The 26,713-nt window shown below is 42.1% G+C and overlaps 2 protein-coding genes across 2 annotated transcripts in view; one reads left to right on the forward strand and one right to left on the reverse strand.

Annotated features, from left to right (window-relative positions):
- Positions 1–26,713, forward strand: part of PPFIBP1 (PPFIA binding protein 1) — a 168,824-nt gene that overhangs the window by 61,366 nt on the left and 80,745 nt on the right. The gene's annotated exons all lie outside the window — the stretch shown is intronic.
- Positions 9,435–10,822, reverse strand: C2H12orf71 (chromosome 2 C12orf71 homolog). The gene is made up of 2 exons (XM_059681134.1): positions 10,178–10,822; positions 9,435–9,777 (listed from the first exon to the last, which is right to left on the reverse strand). The coding sequence occupies exons 1-2, from the start codon at positions 10,820–10,822 to the stop codon at positions 9,466–9,468; spliced, it is 957 nt and encodes a 318-aa protein (XP_059537117.1). The 3' UTR covers positions 9,435–9,465.

Genomic DNA, 26,713 nt, shown 5'->3' on the forward strand with positions numbered 1-26,713 from the left:
GCGGAACTGGGCTTTCCACTGTTTCCCAAGCATGCCTTTTAAGACTTCTGGCCTTCCCGCAGGCTGTTCCCTCATTCTCAGCTCTAGTTCAGATTATAGCTTCTGTGCTGTCTCTGGTGAGATGCCCATCTCGCCCACAGGTATGAGCTGTTCAGGGCAGGGCTCTATTATTCTCATCTTTGTGCACAGCCTCTAGCACAGTGGTTCTCAACCTTCTGGCCCTTTAAATACAGTCCCTCATGTTGTGACCCAACCATAAAATTATTTTCGTTGCTACTTCATAACTGTAATGTTGCTACTGTTATGAATCGTAATGTAAATATCTGATATGCAGGATGGTCTTAGGCGACCCCTGTGATAGGGTCATTGGACCACCAAAAGGGTCGCAACCCACAGGTTGAGAACCGCTGCTCTAGCATGTTAATATTCCGTAAATGTATTTTAAAAAGTGAATGAATCTAAACATTATCTGGAAAATTTGGAAATGTGAAGGCTTTTTTTAAAAAAAAACCCTTTTAAATAAAAAAGAGGCTAGAATATCAATTTCTGAGTTCAGACAAGTAGACAAGTAGAAAGATGTGGCCATTCTTTTGTTAATTGGCTTTGTTTGTTGTACAAAACTGAGCTTTTCCACTCAGGAAACATCTATACTATGCCATGCTCCCTGGCCCCCGATATCAACATCCAGGGACTAGATTTAATTAAAGTAGAATCTAGTTAAATTTTATGTGAGAGGAAATGACATTCAATTTCAGATATTATCTATTTAATTATTTCCTGCAGATTAACCATTTGTTTCACCAAATGTTTATCGTGGAGTTTCTGTGTACAAGGATCTGGGCCAAAGGCTATGGAGCATGAAAAGATAAGCAGAACACAAGGGCTTTTGTCTAATGAGAGAGAAAGATATGGAAGCACATTTCTTTAAAACAGGATAAAATATGCACTTACTACAGGCAGTGCTATGGTAGCATAAAGGAAGGCGTGATTGTTTCCAGCCTGCTCAGCTCCATAGAAGAGCTTGAATTTAACCTGTGCCTTGAAGGGTCATTTGGGGCAGTTTAGTAGGTAGCAGGGCAAAAGGAAAGAGTAACATTAGGGCAGTGCCAAGGAGAGAGAACCATATAAGCAAAGGCACGGAGGCAGGAAAGTACAGGGAGCAACAACAGGAGACAAGTACTGCAAGGAGTGTCAGAGTTGAGGGGGAGCATTGTTAAAATAAGACTGGAAAAGTATGTCAGGATCCTGTTATAGAAATTTAATGACAATTTATTTGGACTTAATTCTGTAGTGATTAGGGTCATGGCAGATTGTACAAAGATTTTTTTCTTGATTTTAGAGAGAAGGGAAAGGAAAGAGAGAGAAAAAATCATCAAAGAGAGAAATATTGACTGACTGCCTTTTGCATGCCCCATACTGGGGAGTGAACCTGCAACCCAGGCCTGTGCCCTGACAGGAATCAAACCTGCGACCTTTCGGTGCATGGGATGACGTTCAATCAACTGAGCCACATCAGCCAGAGCCGTGGCAGATCTTTAAAAAACAAAGGAATACATGACAGCAACTAGCATCAGCTGAAATTTGTAAGCATTTACAACATGCCAAGCACTTTTACTAAATCCTCACAACACTATGAGTTTAAGACTATTAGTATAATGGTCTTATAACATTTTATAGATATAATGGAAAGTCCAGAGAGGTTGAGTAACTTGCCAAGGATCCACAGCGAATCAGTGAGGACCTGGGATTTGAAGCCAGGAAGTCTTCTATAAGAATTTGGGTTTCAAACCTAGGATTGATTAGAGGATTCAGGAAGACTCTGGACTTTCTGAATTGTTTGGAAAGTGTTTCATATATATGAATGTGTGCATTTGTTTAAGAAAAAAAAAATCTGTAACTTTAATCACACAAGAGGAACGCAACAAAAAAAGGTAAATAAAGACTATAGCATCACTCTCTTTTGCTCTCAAGAGTCCTCCAGTGTATTCAGTGCATATGATGGCAACTTTATGCTTATGCTGCTTCTTAGGTTGGAAGAAATAGAACAATCTGGCACTGTTCAAAATCAAAGGAAATGTCAAAATAACTTGCAGGAATTGGTATTATAAGTGGCAGGCTGTTCCTGATTGTGAGAACCAGAGAAAATGTCCAAGAAGTTCTTTTGAAGGTAAACATGAGCTATCCAGGCCTTGAAATGTGTGGTTATTTGAGGGCAGAGAGCCTAGCCTCCCACTGGGCAAAAATTATTCTTTTAAATTCCAACAAAAGCTACATAAACTCCTGAAATCTGAAATGTTTTTGAAAAATGCCCAGACACTCACCTGCTTTCAACTGGACCAAGTTGTCCTTTTATGGTTAGATGCAGCAGTTCTCAACCTGTGGGTTGTGACCCCTTTGTCGGCCGAATGACCCTTTCATGGGGGTCGCCTAAGGCCATCCTGCATATCAGATATTTACATTACGATTCATAACAGTAGCAACATTACAGTTATGAAGTAGCAACGAAAATAATTTTATGGTTGGGTCACAACATGAGGAACTGTATTTAAAGGGCCAGAAGGTTGAGAACCACTGGGTTAGAGGGACTTACGGGATGAATATGTATTAGTCCATGAGACTGAAAATTCATTGCAGCCAATGGTGAATCCAAAGGCAGGTGCCAGAATAAATGAATGAATGCAGATTAAAGAATTGTTCAGCTAATATCACTGGAGAAATCAAATTAATACCTAAGATTTTTTTAGTTAAAATTTTCGTGCTTTAAATATGAGCATTTTTATTTATTTATTTATTTTAAAAATATATTTTATTGATTTTTTTACAGAGAGGAAGGGAGAGAGATAGAGAGTTAGAAACATCGATGAGAGAGAAACATCGATCAGCTGCCTCCTGCACATCTCCTACTGGGGATGTGCCCACAACCCAGGTACACGCCCTTGACCGGAATCGAACCTGGGACGTTTCAGTCCACAAGCCGACGCTCTATCCACTGAGCCAAACTGGTTTTGGCTAATATGAGCATTTTTAATATATTTCTGTCACACAAGCATAGCAAATGTGATTCTTTAATAGTAGGAATCTGGATTTCCTACTTAATGGAGTTTTCCTTAATATTTTTCTCATCTTTGCTTTCTCACTTTCTAGATTATATTTTTTCATGGACCATTTGAAAGTGTCTCATATACAATCCATATTCAGATGTTTCCAACTACAAAATATATTTTATCACAGTTTTGTAGATTTGATCAAGGATTCAATCAAGGATTATATACAGCCATTGATTGTCATGTCTCTTTCATCTCCTTTATGAACAGTATTATCTCCCTGCCTTTTTTTTTCTTATTTGGTATTTCATGACATTAACATGTTTGAAAAGTCTGAGACAGTTGTCTGGAAGCATGCCTTTCACCCTGGGTTCATCTGACTTGGTTTCCTGATGATTACATTCTGGTTAAACATTGCTAGCAGGAATACACTGCTTCTCTTCCAAAGGTACATGATATGGGGTTAGGCAGGCTAATTGTATTTATTTATTTTTAGTCTTTTTTAAAAAATTTTATTCTTTATTGTTTAAAGTATTACATATGTCTTCTTTTCCCCCCATTGACCCCTCCCCAGCCACTCCCTCCCCCATCACATGCCCTCACCCCCCTAGTGTCTGTGTCCATTGGTCATGCTTATATGCATGCATACAAGTCCTTTGGTTGATCTCCTACCACCTGCCCCTTGCCTTCTCTCTGAGGTTTGACGGTCTGTTTGATGCTTTTCTGCCTCTGGGTCTATTTTAGGCAGGCTAATTTCAATTACTTGATGAAGTTGGTGTTCATTGGACCTCTCCCTTTTAAAGGTACCTAATCTCCTTGGTAACGAATAAACAACCTGTGGGGTAATTCTTGGAGACCATATGCGTAGCTTGTTCCCCAACAGTCAGTCATTCGCCCAGTGGCTTTAGCATTCACTTTTGATACTTATGTGAATCAGTTATGTTGGTGGCTGCAATATGGTGCTTATTGAATTTTTGAAGTCACTTTACTGGGGGAAAAGTCTCCTTTTCATCCTTATCCCTGTTTGGGGGGAAAAACGTAGGCCCCAAAAAGGTGGCAGAGAAGTTGATAAAAATGAAACTTGAAGACAACTATGCAAACATATGTTAAATTTAAAATGTGCAAAGTGTCTTCTTTTACTTTGTGTACAGGAGATTTCTGAGACAGAAAGAGAAAGAGAGAGAGAGGAGAGAGAGAGAGAGAGAGAGAGAGAGAGAGAGAGAGAGAGAGAGAGAGAATGCTTAGTTTGGGGATGCACTTAAAATAATAAATCTTTATTGATGCAGATGAGGAAAAACAAACGGCCATTCTTATTTCCTTCTACACTAAGGTAGTTCACTAAGAATGAAATGAATTCTCATTCAACAGTTACAATCTGAAAAGCTATTTGATGTTTGCCCTTTCATTTGAAAATGCCTCAGAAGTAGTTCTTTATGAGGTTTATTAGATTGAAATCAAATGAGTACCAGCACCATGGGATTCTTTTGAAAGATGGGATAGTAAACAGAAATTTTTTAGTAGGGGGATTTCTTGATGTAGGCTTATAATCCTTTTGGGAATTTGTCCTAAGGCTTTCATATCTACCCTGCTGCTGACTGGCTCACTCAGTGACTCTGTTATCTGATGAGGATATTATTTCACTTTTGAAAGCAGTGTTGTTCTCTTTGTTGCAGTATTAGGAAAAGGTTGACTTTAGGCAATGCAATATAAGTTCCATCCATCTCAACATTACAGAGTACACTGCATGCAATATAAGTTCTCCCACTTGCAATTCATAAAGAAAAGATGTTCACTTAACTACCCATGCTACTTAAGCAAAACTGTTTAAATTTTGGGGTAAGGACCTTACAAGGGCCTCTCTATGAATTAATTTACAATTTGCTTTATTTTTCTTTTCAGTGTTTTGTAAGAGGACATTGGACACTGTTTTTTAAAAACATATATTTTTTACTGATTTTACAGAAGAAGGGAGGAGAGAGATAGAAACGTCAATGATGAGAGAGAGAGTGATTGATTGGCTGTCTCCTGCATGCCCCCCAACTGGGGATTGAGCCGAAAACCTGGGTATGTGCCCTGATAGGGAATCGGACCATGACCTCCTAGTTCATAGGCTTAACCACTTGCCACACTGGCCAGGTGGGACACTGGTTTTTTAAAAAATGTTTTATTGACTTTTTTAGAGAGAGGAAGGGAAAGGGAGAGAGAGAGAGATAGAAACTTCGATGAGTGAGAACATCAGTTGGTTGTCTCCTACACGCCCCTCACCAGGGGTTGAGCCTGTAACCTGGAATGGAACGGGTAATTTCTTGGTGCATGGGTTGATGCTCAGTCACTGAGCAACACCAGCTGGTCTGGACCCTGTTTTTGTGATAGGTAGACCTGGACCTGTGCATCCTCTTGAGCCATGAATTTTCATATTGTATCCTTTAAGTCTGGAAGAGTGGTTTGCCTCTGTTTTGCGGGTATGGTATGATCACACACTTTTTGTGTGTGTCAGTGGGATCTTGCTGAATAAGAAATTGGCTTGGTATGGGGTGGTCTATAAAATTTACATTAGCTTATTCCAACTCTGTGTTTGGTGAGAGCTGACACTGTGTTGGTAAGTTCTCACACTGTGTTTCTGATTCATCTTATGGTGTTGTTATAGATTCTAGAATATGAATATTTAAGGCAGTATCTTGCTAATTCAAGCAGCTGACCTTTATGGGTTACAGGGTTGAGCAGTTCACTTAAAGCAGTGGTTGGCAAACTGCGGCCCCTTGAGTGTGGCTCTTCCACAAAATACCACGTATGGGCGCGCATGTACAATGCGATTGAAACTTTGTGGCCACACTCAAGGGGCCAAAGAGCCGCATGTGGCTCGCGAGCCATAGTTTGCCGACCACTGTCTTAAAGGAATGATTTTAGCTTTGAGGCTTGAGACAATGAATCCCAAAACTTATTGGTTAATTAGATTAGCATGTGCCTGGCAAGTACAATAGTTCTACAAGCAGCTTGAGGTTACACCAAAGATAGTGTCTTTCTGTGACTACTTCCCATGCTCTTGATGTGTAGTGGGCCTCCTCCAGCCTCAGCCCCAGCTCCAGCCCCATGTATGTGACACAAAGCAGTGAATCATTAGTCACAGTTGACTTGCAGCTAATAGCTTCATAGCATATTTGACACCGTAATGACTGAGGAGGTACTGGAATATTTCCTGTTTTTAAACACTTTGACTTGCTTTCTGAGAGGTAGCATGGCAACTCCAAAGAATATTTAGAATTCTGATTCTTTGCAAAGAATATTTAGTATAAGGACTTGTAGAGTACATTGCTTGAATCACAGAGGTACGTTCCTACTTGTCAAGCAGGTTTATGGAACACTGAAAAATGAACAGGGCTTACTTATTTAGTGTGGGCAATCTTTTAAAACCAGTTCACACCATAGCTAAGATCTGGAAACAGCCTAAGTGCCCATCAGCAGATGAATGGATTAGAAAACTGTGGTACATCTACACGATGGAATACTATGCTGCTCTAAAAAGGAAGGAACTCTTACCATTTGCAACGGCATGGATGGAACTGGAGAGCATTATGCTAAGTGAAATAAGCCAGTCCATGAAGGAAAAATGCCACATGATCTCACTCATTCATGGATAATAAAGACCATTATAAACTTTTGAACAATAATAGATACAGAGGCAGAGCCTCCTCAAACAGATTGTCAAACTGCAGCGGGAAGGCCGGGGAGGGTGGGTGCAGGAGGTAGGGGGGTAAGAGATCAACCAAAGGACTTGTATGCATGCATATAAGCATAACCAATGGACACAAGACACTGGGGGGCATGGGAGGCTAGGGGAAGGTCAAGGGGAGAAAAAAAAAAGGAGACATATATAATACTCTTTGTAATACTTTAAGCAATAAAACAATTAAAATAAATAAATAAAACCAGTTCATTTTAGTTGAGTTTTTCTTACAGCTTTACTTAAAATGATAACAAAACTCTGGTTACATGTGCTGTGATGGTAGATGTCATCCATCTTTAGGCATATTGTAGTGTCTAAAGCAACATTAAGGCTCCATGTATATTTGTTGAGTTAAATTTTCAAATTAGTTGCTAAATTCTTCTAGTCTTAGGTTTCTCAGTCTGTAGTTCCCACCTCACTTGAGCTTTCATAGGCTGTCATTTTCTCTTCTTTCTGCCACCACCCTTCCCTCACCCCAATCTGGTCCCTGCTTTTAACATGGCTGGTCATATAGAGGCAGAAAGACCTCTCTGTACCAGATACTGTGTTAGGATCTTGTAGTAAAAACAAACTAAGTCCTGGTGCTTACCCTCAAGAGGTTAGAGTCTAGACTTAGGGGAATTAATCATGTAGAGAAGTCTGAAAAGTATAAGTCATGGTGTGGGGGTGGCAGAGTGGGGACCAGGGGGCAGTTTAAGGAAAGGCATGGTCAGTTTTATTTAGAAGGATGAGTCTTGGCTTCACAGTAACCCTAGAGTAGAGTCTTTAAGAACAGATGCCCCTGGCAGTGGGGGACTTGGGAAGGGAATGGGGGAAATTCTCCAGGGAATGGAGAAAGTAGTCCCTATGTTTTGTACATTGGCCCTTATGAGAAGCAAGAGTATCCTGTTGGGGAATTTGAGGAATGTAAATTTAAAAAAAATATATCTAGGAAAAGAAGAGAGCAAGGCATTCTGAATGCTGCTAGATGTGGTGGATATGCTGCAGTTTGGGAAGGAGGTGCATAGGTCGGACCTGGAAGGAAGTGAATGAACATCTTGGAACAGGTATGGTAAAGGGACTCAAAGTCTTGGTGAAGTCAAAGAGCAAGTGAAGGTGGAGGAGCTTGTCGAATAGAAAAATGTTCTCAGAGAGGTGGATAAAATGAGGAGTCTGGCTTTGAAGAGACTCAAGGTGTGACCAGGAGCATATTGCTAAGAAGGCCCTATACTTTGATCCTTTACCTCTCATGGGACTGTCTTTCCTTGGGGAATATCATCTCCACTGTCTCTCACATATAACCAGCCCAGATTGCGTGCCTTACTTCCACACCATTTTATCCAGTGGCTTAAACTAACCATATTTGTAACTCAAGGAAACTCTGACATAAAACCTTTTAAATCAACCTTCCCATATTGAATTGATTATTCTTTGGTACCCAGTGTGTAACTCATAAGACTATTCTCATCTATATCTCTTTATAGTTATGTGTTTACATGGCTTTATCTCTTAAATGATAAGCCACTTGAATCCACAGTTTGTTTTTATTTTGTTTTGGGTAAGCCAGAAAAGTGTCTGACAGTCCTGTGTGCTAAGTATTTGTTGAAGGGAGAAAAGAAAAGAGGAAGGAATTGGATAAGGAAATTGAAATTGAGAGACGAAGGAATTTGAGACTAAAGAATTATACACTTTACTACGTGAACTCTGAAGATTATGTAGGAAGTAGCAAAAGCTGAAGAAGGAGAGTTTTGAGTAGCTGTGGGTGAATGAGGAGGATGGTAGTGGTATTAGGGAGGTGCGTTAAGAGTAATAATGGGGAGAGGTCAGTGCAAGGAGGGGGAGTATGGACAGCCTTCTTCAAAGACGTTGACATTTAGAGGAAAGTTTAATGACATATAAAGGAATTATCAGAGGCCACAGTGGAGAATGGGTTGGGAGAGGACTTGATTGAGTCAAGATCTGCCCAAATCCATAAATTTGAGTAAATACTGCTTCTGTGTGGGAAATATTACAATGAGAATTGACGTTTAAATTCTTACTCTTGGATGTCTCTTGGATGAAGACATCTGGGGAGAATGGATAATAGCAACAACAATAAAAATATTTATGAAGTGCTTATATTATCTCATTTATTCTCTCAACAGCCCTATGAGATATGTATTATCATCTTTCCCATTTCATGAATGAGGAAAGTTTGGCTTAGAGTGACTAAGTAGCATTCCCCATCCTCACATTCCTCCTAAATGGACCTACTTAGTTTATAGCCAAGGCGATGCATGCTAGAACCAGTGAGGTCCCCTAGGAGTTCAGAAGGACTGTCTGAACTCTTGAGACACTGCCAGTTGAAGCCCTTCCTGAGTGATCAAGTACCCACTGCCACTTGCTTGAGCCCCAGAAGTTCAACCAAAACTGTACTGCCAGGTTGGGAATCTGATGGGATATACTGCTACCTTCTGAGAACAGAGATCTGGGTTAATGATGAGATAGGGTAAAAATACAATAAGAAGGAGATAAAAAGGACACTTTCTTGTTAGGAAGAATGATACTGCTTAAAATTCCCAGAGAATATATTTCAGTCTTCTAGATAGCATATATACTGTTAGCCTGAGTCAAGTCAGGATGGTGAGCTGGAAGAGGAAGACATGGATTATAAGAATATGTGTTTTGTTTATTGGAGGTGAGGGGAGATGATTCATGGGAATTGTAGAATAGGGGCAATCAAAAAGTTTTAAAATCTGGCAATATAGAGTATTCTCCTTCAATGGGTTCTTGAGGTTGGATTTTGCTTCTGTGAGAGAATCTTTTCCTTTGTGTCAGCTTACGGGGGTTCTTGGGGGCCTTCTTGGGATGTTCTCTTCCCCAAAATGAGGAGAGGATTCGCTGCCTTAGCCAGCGGAAGACCCACCTGAAGTTGAGAAAGGAGAGGGGTTGTGTACTAGAATGAGTGTCCTCCTCCTTCGGCTTATCTGATGAGATTGAGCAGGTCTCTGTAGTGCTTGTTCTTTGTCTGCCAGTTGCCTGTCCTTTTGTCTGCCAAGGAAATGAATGATGAGTGAGTTATGTGCAACCTGGACAACACGGGGTCCATAATTACCCATTCTTGGGACTCGAGTCCTTTTACCAAAAATAACCCATCTGTAAATGCAAAGTTCCCATACTCATTAATACAGACACACTTTTGGGGGGGGCCTAATTGTTAGCCTTTTCTTTACTTTCCTATCCTCTTCTCTCCCTCCGTGGTCCTTGGTATTTTTCCTTCAACTCCACCCTGACCCTTTTCCTTGATGTTATCCTTCTTCCACTCCCAGCCATGTCAGACACCCAGAGGGCCCGCCCTGCTTCATAGCAGGTAGCAATGTTCCCTGAATTCCACCCAGGCCCCTCCACCAGGCCTGCCTGCTGCTTGCCTATGAGGCATCACTGTGCTCACCTCAGCAAGCTCATGTTCCTGAAGCTTTGGAGGAGTCTGTGGACACTGGATGGCATCATTTTCTGGTGGGCTGAACGTGGGCAAATCTTGAAGACAAGCATCATGTCCTTGATGACTGACCTGAGCCACATCTGGAGGGGTGCTGCTGGACGGCTGGAGATCCTCCTTTTGAGCAGATTCAGGGAATACAGACTCATCATCTTCGTCATCTTTCTGATTTTCTAGAAATTGCTCAAGCCTTTGTACCAGCCCATTCAGTTTGCTGAGAGTCAGTTTTGTCTTCTCTTCAGGATATTTGTCTGTCCACTGGTTGTCTCCATGTAGGTCCCAATTCATGATGGAGTCTGAATGGTTGCAGCCATCCCAGGCCAGGGTGATGTTGAGTTTGCCAAACTGCTCTGTGCTGTCCTGAATTTGGTCTTGTCTCTCCAGGAGTGCCCCTTTACTTTCAGTCCGCCATGACCCTTGGAACGGAGGGACAAAATGGATTGAGGGGTTGTTGAAAGATGTGTCTTCACAGGGGGTTGTATTCTCATTGGAGAAGGTGTCTTCATTGGGGTAGTAGCCCACAGAGAGGCTCAGGTTTGATTCAGAGCTACAGTCCCCAGTGTCAGCACAGTTGCTGTAAGAGAATGAGTCTGCCATGGAGTTCAATCAAATATTAGGTCTCCCTCATCTCAGGAATCTTCAAAATAAAGAAAAATAGATGAGACTGGTAAGCAGTAATGTTATCTATTCCTTTTTCTATTTGGAACTATTTGTCTCCGGTAGAAGTAGTTCATCCTATTTTGCAATCTCCAATGAAAGGCAAAAGAGGCAGCCCTCTCCCTTTAAAAATCTCTTTCGTTTTATCACAATTCCTTCTACTAAGCATTTTCACCTGTTGCCCCACATCATCTTACTACAGTTGAAAGAAAAATGACCATTGTATAAAATTTGAAAAATATAAAAATATATATAAGATGAAAATAAATATGCCTATGATTCCTTGATCCAGAAATAATGGTGATCATTATAAAAACATTTTGGTGGATTTCCTTATAATCTTTTTCTTTCCATATGTGCACATATTTATACATATACATACTCCCATTCACATACATGTGTCGACATAACGTCACATCAGTTCAAACAAATTATTTTATGGCATAACCTGCAATAAACGTATGTTTTTTTTCTATTCTGTCACTTTTAACCACTTTCTCATTAATGACCATTAGCTGGTAATTATTGTTATAATAAATAAATTTGCATTAAACCCTCTTGTCAGTAAATTTTTATCTCTCTTTATATTCCTATATGTGGGTTTAATGGATCAAAGATCACAAACATATTAAAGGCTTCTGAGAGTTGATACCAAATTGCTTTCCAGAAAGGTTATAGCCATTTGTACGCCCATCCTCCCACCATCTGATGGCACTTTTTTGTCCAGCTTTTTCTATGATGTCCCAATAAGTAAGTGGGGGTAGCGAGAGAGGAGGCACACAACACACATGCACACACACACCCACATTGCAGACTCCCATTTTCTGCTGTGGTGGCCGCCCATGTGAAAGAGGTGCTACCAACTTAGCCCTAAACTGAGGATGTTCAAAACCCTTCAGATCCTGAGTCTCAGTAGCTGGAAGCTCAACTGCCCGAAGTCTGTGTTCTGGGACCGTTGGTTACCACGGCAACACAAGAGCCCAAGTCAGAGAAGTGGCAAGAGCAAGAAGGGATGGAAAGCCACAGGAGCAAGCCCTTGCTTCCAAAATATTCTCTAACAATACCATCCTGGGCTGAAGAGGATCCCTCTCGAGGGCAGGAGGATGGTTACTTCTGCGATGGCGGTTGCTTCCCTCTTGCCATGTGCATATCTAAGATGGTTCCTAATTTAAGGTAATTTAGAGCCTATTGGTGAGATGGACATAAACACCCTATTATCGCACAGAGAGGTGAGTGCAGCAACAGAACTTAAAAATAAGGGTGTGGAAGAACAAAAGGAGGCACCTCGTGCAGCCATGGTGGAGATTGAGGGGTCAGGAAAAGGCCAGTGGAGGACATTGCTTCTCATATATGTAGGAGGGAAGAAGTTAGGTGTAAAGCAGGGGGGTGGGGAGGGCCTTTCAGGCAGGGGAGAGGGCATGAGCAGGGACACTGAGGTGAGAAGCAGCCAGTGGTGTGGAGAGATCAAGCAGGGGCCGGTGAGATCATGGAAGGCCCCCTCCCTTCCATTAGGGAACCTGGATTTTATCCTGAAGCCTATACGTGGATGGTAGTGTTCATTTATCAGGCCCTCTTCCAGGCAATTCAGAGTATATTGAAATACTTGACATGGTTAAAACAAACAAAACTTCCAGTGGACTTGGCAGCATGAATGTTATTGCTTGGCTTTAATGCGAAGGGAATCAATAAGTTTGCACTGGGTTGAGGGGAATGGGAGGAGAGGAAGTAGGAACAGTGCATATAGACTATCCTTTAGGGGTGTCTGAGAAAGTGAGGGTGCAGAGTTGAGGTTCAGTTCCGCAGCTACCCTCCAAATAAAAAAGAGGTAAGGAATCAATACAGGAAAGAGTTCAAAATATAAAACTTGGCTGCTTTGTTTGGAGAAACTAAGGGTGGGATCCATGCCATGAGCTGACGGGTTAGTTGTAATAAAAGGAATATGTTGTTCCATAATATTGGAAGGAAAAAATGAAGATGGATATGGAAAAATTTGGAGGGATGCATTGTTAAGTACCACATTTTATTTGAGTTTTTCAGCTAGGCTTCTTCCTTATTTCTGAGGTTAAATCTGCTTCTTTTTTTTTTTTTAATTAATTCTGTTAACTGGATCTCTGTTCTTATTCTCCTTGTTCCCAACATTATCTTGACAGCCTCAGCCTCTTCAGAAACATGAAGTGTCTTGGTTCTTCTAGAATTGCTTTTCCTTGTCTTCTTCTTGCTCCGGGCATTCCTGCTGCTCACCAAGCCTCCCCCCCCCCCCCCCAAGGCTGCCCTTCCCTTCCAATGGCATCATGACATTATTTGGGGGCTGGTCAGATCATGGCTCCCCAGTGATCCAGTCTGTCCACTTTGCATTCACTGCTATGGTGTTCTCAGTGGGTACTTCATGGCGGAGATAGTAAATCTTTCATTCTCTGTTTCCAAATATGTGATTCTGAAGACAAATGTGGGTTCTTCTGTAGGACTGAAGGCTCTCAGTTGCATAGACTAAACCAAAGAACCTTTTCTATGAGCAGTGACCATGGCCAATGTCGTTATAGCAACCTCCAGTCCAGTCTAAGCTGTGAGGCTATGGGAGATTGTTTGTAGTCAATTCACTTATTTTCAGGAAGGGAGTGGGGCATCGACTCAGAGTTTCCTAGGGATGGAGTGCATGTGTAATTTGGAAAAGCATATTCTTAACATTGCTTAGATTTGCTTTTGGTTTTTTAAATTTTCAAGTTTCAAATAGCATTAAAAGAAACCATAAGGTTTTTATATTTATCAAAAAGAGTCATGGCTTTAAACACACACACACACACACACACACACACACACACACACACACACACACACACACACACACACACACCAAGAAACACTGGTCTGACTTAAAAGAACCTCAATTCATTGGAATCTATCGGTTGCTTAAGATCTTTTCCAAATATTTTTCTCTGTCTTTATTTCCATTAAACAAGAACTTGGGTATGACTGTCAGGTTTGTCACTGTTGTACGGGTTTAAATTCGTAGATTGTGTTAACTAAGAGTATTCACTGAGCCAAACCGATCAGGGCTTAACTAAGAGTATTTTCGGTGACTCTGTTTCGGGAGTTATGATGGCATAATGTAAGAAATAGAGTCGGAGCTGGGGAGACATCATCTCTACTACCCAACAGAGGCTGCTTGGCACGTAGCCACAGACTGCTCACCACCCTCTTGAGTGGTTGGGGACCTAGACTAATCCCTGGGGTTGTAAGTCAGGAGCAACACATTCCCTGGCATTTGTGGTGCACTTACTACATGCCAGATCCTGTCCTAAGCACTTTACATGTGTTTGTTTATATGTTACAGCAACCCAGTCAATTATCATTATTTGCTCTGTTTTAATGAAGAAGGAACCAAAGTATAACCTGCCCACCATCCCAGATCATAAACTCTACAGCCTGGATTCAAATGTAGGCAGTCTGTCTCCAGAGAACCTATTCTTATCCTTTACACAGTCTTGTCTTTTAGGAGTCTGACTGTTCCTCCTCTCTGAAAGATTCTTGGGCGGGTTGACCCAGTCCAAAAGCAAACCTGCATTCTGGTTTCTTGAAAGAAACTCCTTTGAGTAAAGCAGCATGTTCTAAAATACCTGTACGAGGTGGTACACAGGACTGGCCCGAAACAATTGTGTCCACATTTGGGGCAGACTCGAATGAGATTTAAAATAAGTATTCAGCTTCCTCTTTGGCCCAATGAGATCTGGATCCCACTGCTGTGGCTTTCCATAGAAACTGTGCCTGCCTTCCAGAACACTGGGAGCCTAGGGAAGAACTCAGAAGTAGCTCTCTTTCCCTGCAGCTGGGGTGAAGGTGTATGTGGTTCTGGTACCCATTGAAATAGAACACTTTGAAATAAATATAAACATTTAAGTAGGAAAACATATTTCCTACCTAAACTACTAAAGATTAGAGTCATCTGTAAGATAAAAGAGTTTCAAATGGGGGCAGCCTCCGAGAAAACTTGGTATTTTAAAATTTTATTTATATCATTTATCTCCCTTTCTTCTCCTCTCTCTCTCTCTCTCTCTCTCTCTCTCTCTCTCTCTCTCTCCATCCTATATAATAAAAGCATAATATGCAAATTGACCGAATGGTGGCAGGGGGCGGGGAGGGGAGCAGGGCCAGTGAGCAGGCAGTGCCAGGCCAGCCAAGGCCTATGCCAGTGGGCAGAAGGAGGGAACTGTGATGGGGGGGTGGTGATCAGCAGCGGCGGTGGGAGGGTGATGAGGTGGGGGGCATGTTACTGTCCCCTGATCTGCCCATCCATTCGCCTTCCACAGTGGGAGGCTGGGCGGGGTAATGGGGGTGGCGCTGTCTCCTGATCAGCCAGCCTGGTTGCCTCCCGCACAGGGAGGCCAGACTGCAGCTTAGGCCTGCTCCCCACATCAGTAGGACATCCCCTGAGGACTGACTCCCAGACTGTGAAAGGGTGCAGGCCAGGCTGAAGGACCCCCCCGCCCCCCGCCTGCCGAGTGCACGAATTTTCGTGCACTGGGTCTCGTGTGTGTGTGTGTGTGTGTGTGTGTGTGTGTGTGTGTCTATATATATATATAATGTTAAAGTCCCTGAAACGTCCATTTTTCTCCAGAATAAAAAGGATAATTATAGGAGGGGGGTTTCTCTCTTCCCGCGACCGGCACAGAGAGAGAGAACAAGGGGGTTGATGAATCTTGATTAGAATGCGACGAGGTTGAAGGAAAAATGAAAAAAACACAAGACTGAGACAGAAATAGAGTGAAAGGTGGGCCTGGGTGTGGCGTCTGCCCTCTGATGGAGGGACAGACACAGAGCGTGTCAGCACCACAAGCAGATTTATTAAATACTCGAATAACAGGAAGTTCCATCACATCTGGTGGGCCTTGAGTTCCTGGCGACATCATGAGATCCACCTCTTAACACTGGGTGAGAAGGTCAAACTGAGTGGTGTCCTGGTCTGTTGACCAGGTCCACCCCCAGGGCATGGCTCTGCCTTCGCTCTGAGTTTCAGCCAACATATTTAAAGATGCCCGAGTGTTTTGCCAGCGGCCCTCAACAGATAATTGCTATTAATAGTTTTATATAGATTGATTCACTCGGGTATTTTTTCTGGAAGAAACAGTGACACGCATCACCCTTAGGATGTCATGCTGCAGAGAGTGTAGTCAGTTCTGAAACACAGCTTAGCTTTCACCTCTAATAACAGATCCGGGGGTTGGGGTTTTCATTAACATTACCACTTGTGTTCATTTCTTTAAGGCCTTAATTTGACTTGCTGGCCTAGCTTCTCTTGGATCACAGTCATATTACCTAAATAGGATAAGCTGGCTCATCATTACCTTTTCTCTCGAAGCAAAATCATCCATAATAAAGCCTCTCCAGGTTTTACAATGACAGTATGTCATGAATTTACAATGTTTTAGGCCCAAAGCCAGTAATAATGGTAACTTTAAAATTTGGACCACTTCCTAAAATCCATCTGACTTGATGGCATTTGGAACTTAAATACATAGAGTAGGAAGCTTATAATTTAGAAGCTGCCGTTTTGGTTAATTTTATGTATTAATCTGACCGGGCCACAGGCTACCCAGGTATTTATTTGGTTAAACCTTATTCTGGGGGTGTCTGGGAGGGTGTTTCTGGATGAGAGGGACATTTGCATCGTTAGGCTGAGTAAAGCAGATGGCCCTCCCCAGTGTGTGTGTGTGTGTGTGTGTGTGGGAGGGGGGCTCATCCAATCCTTTGAAGACCTGAAGGGAACAAAAAACGAAGTAAGAATTCGCTCTCCCTCTGACTATTGGGACATTGGTCTGCTCTTATTTTTGTACTCAGACTGGATGTGACGTCCTCAGCTCTCCTGGTTCTTGGCACTCTGAACTTGGGCTGGAACTTACATTGTCAGTTTTCCTGCTTCTCAGGCCTTTGGATTCTGACTAGAGAAGTAGCATTGGCCCTCCCAGGTCTCCAGCTCACCGAGAGCAGCTCTGGAGACTCTTCAGCTTCCATGACCGTGTGAGCCAGTTTCTTACAGTAAATCTATTTTTTAAAGTTAGTGTGTGTGTCTGTATTTTTTTATATGTGTGTATATACATATACATATGTGTGCATATAAATATACATATTTGTACTATTGGTTCTGTTTCTCTGGAGAACCCAGACTAAAATAGCTACTTATTCTTCATTTTTGGAAATAATGAAATATTTTTAACCAGACAAAAAGAGACATCCTGGGCCCTTTGATGTGATGCATTGAGGACACAACATCATTTCTGTGGTAGTCTTGCCAAAAATGCATACTCTTACCCTAGTAACGAGACAAACCCCAATTGTGAGACCTTTAACAAAGTAACCTTCAAGTGTCAAGGTCATAAGAGACAAGGAAAGACTGAGAAAGTGTCACAGGCTGCAGGAGGCTAAGGAAAAACAACCACCTAATGCCTGGGGATTCTAGATGGGATCATAGAGTAGCTAAAGGACATGGGTGTAAAACCTGGGGAGATCGCAATATGTTCCTTTTAGTTAATAATATTATACTAAAGTTAATTTCCTGGCCTGATTATTTTTGTGTTAAGATGCTAACATTAAGGTGAAGGGTTTGTGTTTGCAACTTCTCTGTATGTCTAAAATTAAGTCAAAACTGAAAAAAAAAAATTAAATATGTAAGTAGAGTAAATGATGCAACAAAAACCTATATACTTATAGCTCATTTTGGTCAGGTTTGCCATAGCTGATCCATTACTTCTTTGAAAAGAAATACATCCTTCCACATCATGATTTATGCCCCCTTGTGTGCCTTCCCTGGTTCCCTTCCTTCCCCACTTCTGCCATGGACACTATTCTGAAAATGCTATTTATCGCCTGCAGGCTTTAATAGCATTTTAGTTCATTAGAGGCAGATGGGATGATATTCTAGCATCAAGATTTACAAATAAATACAATATTGTTTTACCTTTGAAGACAAAAACCAATGTAAATTTAGTCTCCATACCACTGCACTGGACACTTAAAATGGTTAAGATGGTAACTTTTGTTATGTTTATTTTACCACAATAAAAATAACTTGGGGGGGGGTAATGTAAACAGACTATAAGGGGTACTCTTTAGAAAAGAGGAAGTGCCTTATTCTCATAGCTTGTTTTGTTTTATAAGAATTGTTGTGACAAGGCCATCATTTTCCCCACCCAGATTCCTAGCTGAAGTATTTACAGTGTTTATTTTGGGGGGTGGGGAGAGGATGGGTGCAGTTTCCTATGCTCTATTTATATGTCCATTCCCAAACAGACAAGACCTTATCGAAGCTCATGGACTTCATTAGAGGAGGAGGATGGTGAAAGTAGTGTTGTGGTGTATGCAAAGTTCAATGTTACCGGGCCCCTGCTAGCTGCTTTCACATGGTGGATCATTTCATCTTCATGACAAGCCTCTGAGTGGTGTATTTCACCCCAGGCTTACTTGTGCAGTTCAGATCTGCCTCCAGAGCTAGAGGCCCGAGCCGCCGCTGAGAACTGGCCTCAGCTGGTTATACCTCAAGGCTTGATATGATTAGCCAACAATGACAGTAGATGGAACTATCGTCTCCTTTTACACATCTTCACCTCCCAGTATGGCCATGAAAGCAATTCACAGAGCACATTCTGCTGCACATACAAGCATTTAATGGCAAGCAGGCCTAAAAACATTGAACAGCCTTGTTTTGTAGGCTCCAGAACTGTGCTATCTTGCAGGGTAGCCACTAGCCACATGTAGCAGTTATATTTAAAATGAAATTAAAAGTTTATTTTTTTCCGAGTGCTCAATGACCACCTGTAACTAGCGGCTACCTTATTGCATAAGGCAAACAAAATATTTTCACCATCGCAGAGGTTCTGTTGCCCTGGAGTTCCCTATGCTCTGTCCTTTTGTGAATTTGGGTAACACTCTCAACAAAAGGAAGTTTCATTAGAGGCCGATGGGACGAAATTCTAGCATCAAGACTTAGCTAACTTACTTATCGGGACCAGGTGACAATATTCCATCCAAAGCATCTTAAAACAGCTAACCCAGTGGGAGAACATAAGGATAAGAGGTAGCCTACAGTGTTTTTCTTATATTCTAGAAAATCGGAAAGATGATATCTGAAGTACAAATGAAGAATGAGTGTGAATAGGAGCAGGAAATGTGAATGCCTATTATAAATAGTAATTCAGTATTATTAGAAGGGAACTAGAAGAAAAGCAGAATGGGAACAGGTGAGTCTAGAATGGGTGTTTTCTGCATCTCCATGGCCATTTATCCTTAGCCATTATAGAGTTTCCTCCAGTAGACACTCTCTGTGGACCAAAACCTCCCATCCCTGCTCCCCCTCCCACTCGTAAATTATTTACCAATTCAGTGCTTTACATTTCTCTCCAACCTTTCCTTCGCACAGATAAAGCTTTCTCTCCACAGGCCTGAGGCTAAATAAAATTAAGCTACAGGAAGTTCCCCACCTCTGGCTCAGATCTCCCCCAGCATCTGTGAATAGATGCTCTTGTGCGCCTGCACAATGGTCTCTATTCAATTATGAACCACTTTGTGCACGTCGTCTTTTGGAAGATAGCTTGTTACCCAGAATGCATGTGTGGTGGCCTCCTAATTTAGGAACTGGTTAATGAAATGACATTGGTTAATGAAAATGACATTGGCTAATGAAAACTATAGGAAATGTTCACAGCTTTTTCAAATATTTTGAAGATAAAAATGACTTTGCTTAAATTACAAAAAAACAATACTAGGTATTATGGAAAATTAGAAGATACAAGACAAAAGAAGAAATATTTTAAACAAAGACAAAACTTTAAGTGTAGAAATCAGACGACAGGTTGTCAGGAGCTAGTGGTGGGGACGTGGTCACTGCTGCAGAGGGACTGAGGGAACAGCCATAATCTCTCCCAGCACTGTCCAATAATTGGGCTACAAATGCAAGCCAGTACCTTTTAATTTTCTGATTTTGGTGGTGGTTACCCGACTGTGTACCTTTACCAGAACTCATTGACTTGTACACCTAAAAAGAGTGACTTTTACCATGTTAAGTATACTCAATATAAAAAACAAACAAACAAACACAGATTTCTGCTAGCCAGAATGAGCCAATATAGGTTCTTCCCATGAACATTTATTAAAATTATCCCCTTAAAATGAAACCCAGAAATAGAATTTGGCAATTTAAAAAAGTAAAAAGTAAGAGCTAATAATTTTTAGAGACTTTAGGTGTGTGTGTGTGTGTGTGTGTGTGTGTGTGTGTTTCCTACACAGCTTAGTTTAGAAAGGACTGGTGAAAATTTAATTAGTGATGTTTTAAAAAAAGGATTTGCATGTGTTTGACAAGATAAAGATGAGCACAAATTGTTTTGAGAAAGGACCCAATCAATGCTAATTCTAGGAAAGAACTTGTCATTTCTGTTTCATAACCACTTCTCTTGCAATAGCATTAAAAGTCACTTGTCTCGGACTTCCTTCTGCTTCTGTTACATAGCATGCTTTGTAGTAACTACATTGACAGTCAATCTGTCTAGCTGTAGGCATTTTGGGGGTGTGTATGGGGGGGATGGAGCACATACCTCTTGATAGGAGGAGGTTGTGGAGCAGTTGGTTGTGGGAGAGTAAGTTTAACTTTCAGAACTAAAGCCAGGAGGTATTTTTGGTTGTGGAACAATGTGTCACGGGTTATAAATAATGACATTTGCCGTTTGGCAGCTATTTTGGTGTTTTCTTTTTACACCTAAAAAAAAAATCCATGTTTACATTTTGTCAATACTGACCATACAAATGAATAGGTCTAGGAGAAATAGGTGGAAAGAATAACTTCTAAATAGTCTTAAAGCCCAAATTCCTGGACTGAATGTTAAAAAGATAAAATTCATTAGGGTCGGAAAACCAATCCCATAAGTGTAGGCTGGGAAGACACACTGATAGATTATTCCACAACATTCGAGAGGACCGAGTGGTGTCCTGGTTTTGAACCTGACAAGCTGCGGAATACATTAAAGAAGTAGGCCCCAGGTTAAGAAGGAGGTAAGCTCTTCGCCTTTTGTTTCTTCTTCTTAGTTCAGTATCCTGCGCTCTAGAAGCAGTTAATCTAAGTCTGCCCCTTTCAAGATGAATTTTGTCTACCTCAGAGGTGATCAAATTTCATTGTGCATTGAAAATGTAGGTCCCTGTCCCCAGAAATTTCTAGTTTAATAGATAGAAATGGGGCCTAGAATCTGCACCCTCAACATGCCGGTAGACTCCTCCTTGGGAAACACTGATTTAGAACAACCAGTTAGACTTTTATTAGGTTTTCTCTATTATCTGACACTATGATGAATTCAAATAAAAGGCAGGGCTCCTGTTGTGAACATGCTCACGCAGCTTACAGCACAAGGCAGGCTTCTTTAGTGGGACAGTTGGGATGAAGTGAAGGAACTCAGAGCCCAAGAGCCATGCCACCAAGTGACACAAGGGTATGGGGTGGATTCAGTTTAGTGGAGACGAAACTGGGTGTCTGGGCACTTTGAGGAGGGAGGTAGTGTGAGAACCAAGAGGGAGGATGGCATCACCCGGGGGAGGAGCTTTGTTTTGATATCGGCTGCAGTTTTGGACACCGAGGAACTGTTAACAGGCAAAAAGAATTACGGAAATTAGCAAGAAGACATGAAGGAAATCTCATTGTCAGTGGTTCTTGAACTTGAGCGTGCCCTAGAATCACCTGCAGGACTTGTTCAAGCACAGACTGCTGAGTCCCACCCTCAGAGTTTCCCATTCAGTAGGTCTGGGATGGGGCCTGAGAATTTCCATGTCTAACAAGTTCTCAAGTTCTGCTGATGCTGCTTGGTCTGGGGATCACGCTGTGGGACTCACGGCTCTTATTGAATGTATGAACAATCTATAGGTGAGGATAGGAACCGATTGTGGGAGCAAGATGGAGCAGGGGGTGGTCATCCGGGTGTTATGTGACCTACAACTCCTATCACATGGACTTATCTTTTCCCCCTTTTCTTTTGAGATTTGTTTACTTTTAGGGCAGCTGGTCCAACCAAGAGTGTTCTGGGGGTGGGGACAGGAATGTGGTCATCGAGAATAATTTGAGAACTACAAGTCTTATATTCAGCATGGAGCCACAGTGCTTTTAAAAATCTGGTCATAATTGTATTTCTCAGATTTTGTAAAGAAAAATGTAAGAAAGGTATTTCATATTTTAGTACTAATTTTTACTCTAAGGCGTATTAGCCCACTGCTCTATGGAAGTTTCAACTCCATAGAACTCATGACCTTAACCCCTCAAACTTGCATCATTGGCCCACTTTTTCGTGGCACAGGCTGGGTGTCTTCCTGGACATCATTCCTTCTCTCTCACACTTTCTCCCCGCACCTGGTCAGCCACAAAGCTCAGTCAGTTCCATCTTCTAATACAACCTGTCTACTTTGTCCTCATCATTTTGCCCACCAGTTCTCACCTTGACCTTCCTCCATAGTCTCTGGCTTCCTTCTGATTCCTCACCTATGTAGGAGCCAGAAAGTTTTTTTTTAAGAAACACAAACTCCATATCAAGTCACTCCTATGCTTAAGACCCTTCAGTGACAGCCCTGAATAATCTTTAGATTCTTAAAATGGCCCTCATGGGCCCTGCATGACATGGTCCCTGCCAACATCTCCCTCTCTGTTCGTTAACCTCCTGTCCCAGTCACTGTTTCACTGCTTGAACTAAACACATGTAAAACCATGCTCTTTGCTGAGGTGATGCTAGACCTCTGTTCCAAGGGTATCCACGGAGAAGCAGGGGAGAGTGGTGTGGTCCTTAGGAAGCGTTAGTGGGATTAGAAGACGGCGGCCCTGCAGGCAGATGTGGCCCTTGTGCTGGGACAGGCTGGATCTCAGCCTCCACTTGCCAGGGCAGGGCACCCTGTGTGGGACACAACCTGCTTAGCCAGAATGGTGACCCTCACTCGACGTGTCACTTGGTTTGCCTCCAAATGAAAATAGGTCTGTTTGTCCTATTTCGAAGCAGAGTCCTGGACAAGGTTTTGAAATCCCCGGTAGCCTGCTGATGTAGTAATCACTGTAAATATAAAAAGGCTCCTACTATGAAGCTGTACAAATTGGTTTTTGCGTGACTAGGATATCCTGGATGTGTCTTTCCAAGCCAGCATGTTGCTTTAAAACATATCTGTGCTGCTTAACATACTAGCCCTGTCTCACAGTTGAAGATTAGGAGTAATTTACAACCTAGAATGTGTTTAAATGCTAGCATGTAAGTTTGGAACGGAATACCTAAAGCCAACAGGCTACCATGGTTTTAGTATGTGGAGGAGGGCCTCCATCTTGTTGGAGTGGCATGATATTCTTTCATCTGACATGTTTGCTCTTGTGAAAATGACTTGAAGTATGTGAGACCTGGCAGGAGAAGAAATGGGAGGAGACCTCATTCTTGGTAGGTATGAGTCATCTTATAAAAATTTAAATCGAGCATTTTATTAAGCACTTTCATTGTTGGTACAAAACTATTCATCAGTCCTAGATTGCTTTGATGTACATATTCTATATCCACATATCCTCTGCCAGGATCCTAGCATAAATCTCTCCCTGAGCAAACACTGAGTAAATACCATTATGATAATTTTGCCTTTGATTTGGGGGCAGTTTTGTTTCTTGTTTTTCAACTCAGTGTTGAATATTGTTTTTGTCTTTTTAAATTTTTTTTTCAGCTTTATGGATGTGCCAACACATTATATGTGGCAGGGGTAGTATAAGAAAATATGAAATACAACCAAGCATATGCAATACTTTGTGATCTTAAAACTAATGGACATTCTCTGGAGGTCATTTTTGGGTCTCTCAGTAGGAATCGGATTTGAATCTGGGAGCAAGTAATCGCTCTGTAAATGTTTGTTTTGAAATGGAAATCACTGAATGTGTTGCATCTAATAGGATTAGTGTGTTATGCTCATTGCCAGGTTATAAAAGGCAGCTGTTGAGTGTTGTCACTGAAAAGAATATAACATGTCCAGCAGATCGTTGCCTATAAAATACATTCGTCTATATAGAGCAGTGGCTGGGTTTCTCAGGCCAGTTGCACTCTAAACTCTGCCTCATGGGATGCCCTGTACCTTTGTAGTCATGCCCGACTCAGCATCTCGCCACTTGTATTAGTTTGCCAGGGCTGCCATAACAAAGCACCACAAACTGGGTGTCTTTCCAAGAGACTGGAACTCCATAATCAGAGTGTCGGCAGGGTTGGAACCTACTGAGGACTTCAAGGGATGGACCTGTTCCAGGCTCCTCTCCTTGGCTTGCAGATGGCTGTCTTCTTTTTCAGATCATCTTCCTTCTGTGCACATTTCTGGGTCCAAATTTCCCCTTTTTATAGGGACACTGGTCGTATTGGAATACGACTCACCCTAGTGATCCCATTTTAACTTTATTATCTCTGAAAAGACCCTATCTCCAAATAAGGTCACATTCTGGGGTACTGGGGGTTGGGATGGTAACATATGAATTTTGGGGGAGACACAGTTCAGCCCAGTAGAACACGTATAGTAGAGCTTCGATACAAATTAACCTCAGAAATCTAGCAATATTCATTTGGGGATCTTCTATAAGTCACCAAAATAAATCTGTAAATTAGCTGAATTTTCACCTCTTTTCCTGACCCAGCAGAGCACCTCATGTTGGTGGTGTTGGTTCTGCAGATAGCAGGGCTCTCTCCCTCACTCATTTCATGAGTCACGAGATCAAAAAGTGTTAAGTGAAATGAAAACAAACATGAGAGCAGCACCTTTAATAAGGGGACTTCAGTCACTCCCTTCCTATCCAAGTCCATGACCTGAAAAATGTCTAACCTGTTCCAAGTTTCAAGGATTTAAAATATAATAACACGGTGACCCGTGATGTGTTTTTACTTGACACATGTTTTAGTCACACTGTTCTTGCGTATCCTTCATTTTCCACATAAGCCTTGTGTAGCTGAGTGGTTTTGACAGCCACAGTTCCAATGCTTTGGGCTGACGGTTTATGCCAAGTGCTGGCAGCTTGTGATGCTGTCCGGTGACCCCTTCAGAGCTGCAGATCCTTGAGCTGAAGGATGTCTTCCTTTTCTCCTCGGGGCCTTTCCAAGTTCCTGGGAGATCAGGCATCTTCCAAACCTCTTCCTCTGAAGCACGCGGGGTCCTGTCATACTTGTCTGCCCCTCTCTGTGTTTTAAGCTGACCTCACGCCCTGTTCCCCAGTGTGCCATGTGTTAATGTGGCGGGTATGGATCTTCTTAGGCTCCTGGGTGTTGAGGCACGACTCTAATTTTGTTTCTCTTAGCCTCAGAGACAGGGATGAATGGGATCTTCTCTCCTGTCTCTACTAAATAAGTCAACTTTTGTCTCCCATCAAGTATATCCTAAAGTGTCAGCAATCTGTTAACAAAACTACCATCACTGTGGAAACAGAATTTAGGGCTGGTTAGATACCACATGACAGCTTCATTGTGCCTCTGTGAGCCTGTAACAGTAGGGAAGGAGACAAGGTTGAGGTGCTTTCTGACTCTGTGGGAAAGGCCCCCGTAATAGTTACTATTAAGATAAAGTAACTATATACTATAGTTATATATACTAGAGGCCCGGTGCACTAGGGAGCGGAGTCCCTCAACTTGGCCTGCGCCCTCTTGCAGTCCGGGACCCCTCTGGGGATGTCTGCCTGCTGGCTTAGTGAGCCTAACCCGGCAGTTGGACATCCCCCGAGGGGTCCTTAGCGCTGCCTGCTTGCTTGCCAGCTAGCCGTGAGCCCGGCTTCTTGCTGAGTGGTGCTCTGCCATGGCAGCCCACTGACCACCAGGTGGCAGCTCCTGCATTGAGTGTCTGCCCCCTGGTGGTCAGTGCACATCATATGACCAGTCGTTCTGCCATTCAGTCGATTTGCATATTAGGGTTTTATTATATAGGATTTCCCTAAGACAAAAGGCCAGTTCTCTCTTTCTTCATTAAAAAGCCAACTCTCCTTTCTTTCTGTCCTCCCCCCAGTCTGAGTACCTCGCTGGGTAGCTCAGTTGGTTGGAATGTCATTCCATACACCAAAAGGTTGCAGGTTTGATTCCAAGTCAGGGCACATACCTAGGTTGCAGATTCCATCCCTGTTCCGGGAGCATAAGGGAGGCAACCAATCAATGTTTCTCTCTTTCTCTCTCTCTCTCCTTTCCTCCCTCATTCCCTCCCTCCCTCTGTCTTCTTCCTTCTTTTCCTAAAATCAATAAACATATCCTTGGGTGAGTATTTAAAAAAGGGTTCTGCATAGCTTTTGGAGGGCTTGTCTCTTTTTACTGTCACAGCCCTAGGGCACTAATGCCCCAGCTCTCTCAGTGGGGTGAGCACTTAATAAACGGTATTTGCTTTTCTTACTTTTTTTTCTTCCCTGTTTCTCCGCCTCCTCCCTCCTTTTTTTCTTTCTTTCCTTTTTATGTCCTTATCATCATTGTTGTTTTTAGCATAATTTGTAGGGTAGGAGAGGTCTATCATGAGAAAGTATTTATGGAACCAATGAAGGGTGCTGAGCTCTGGACTTCATATAGAGCAGAAGGTAAGCGTAAAAGGCCCACACACAATGTTCTCAGCTGGTATCTGGCAGAGACAGAAAATGTAGTTGCTTGGAGCCGATATTTATGGAGCCCTTAAAATGGACCAGGCATATGCAAGGCACCTCACACACATTTTCTCAAACCATTTTCTGAACTCTGCAAACTCAAAAGAGCTGCTCCCTTACATTGAAAAGATTGTAGCTCTAAAATAAACCGTGGGGCTGTAATATATAGCATAGGAATATAGTTAATAATATTGTAATACAACTTTGTA

Source organism: Myotis daubentonii, chromosome 2 (genome assembly GCF_963259705.1).
Source record: "Myotis daubentonii chromosome 2, mMyoDau2.1, whole genome shotgun sequence".
NCBI classification, from domain to species: domain Eukaryota; kingdom Metazoa; phylum Chordata; class Mammalia; order Chiroptera; family Vespertilionidae; genus Myotis; species Myotis daubentonii.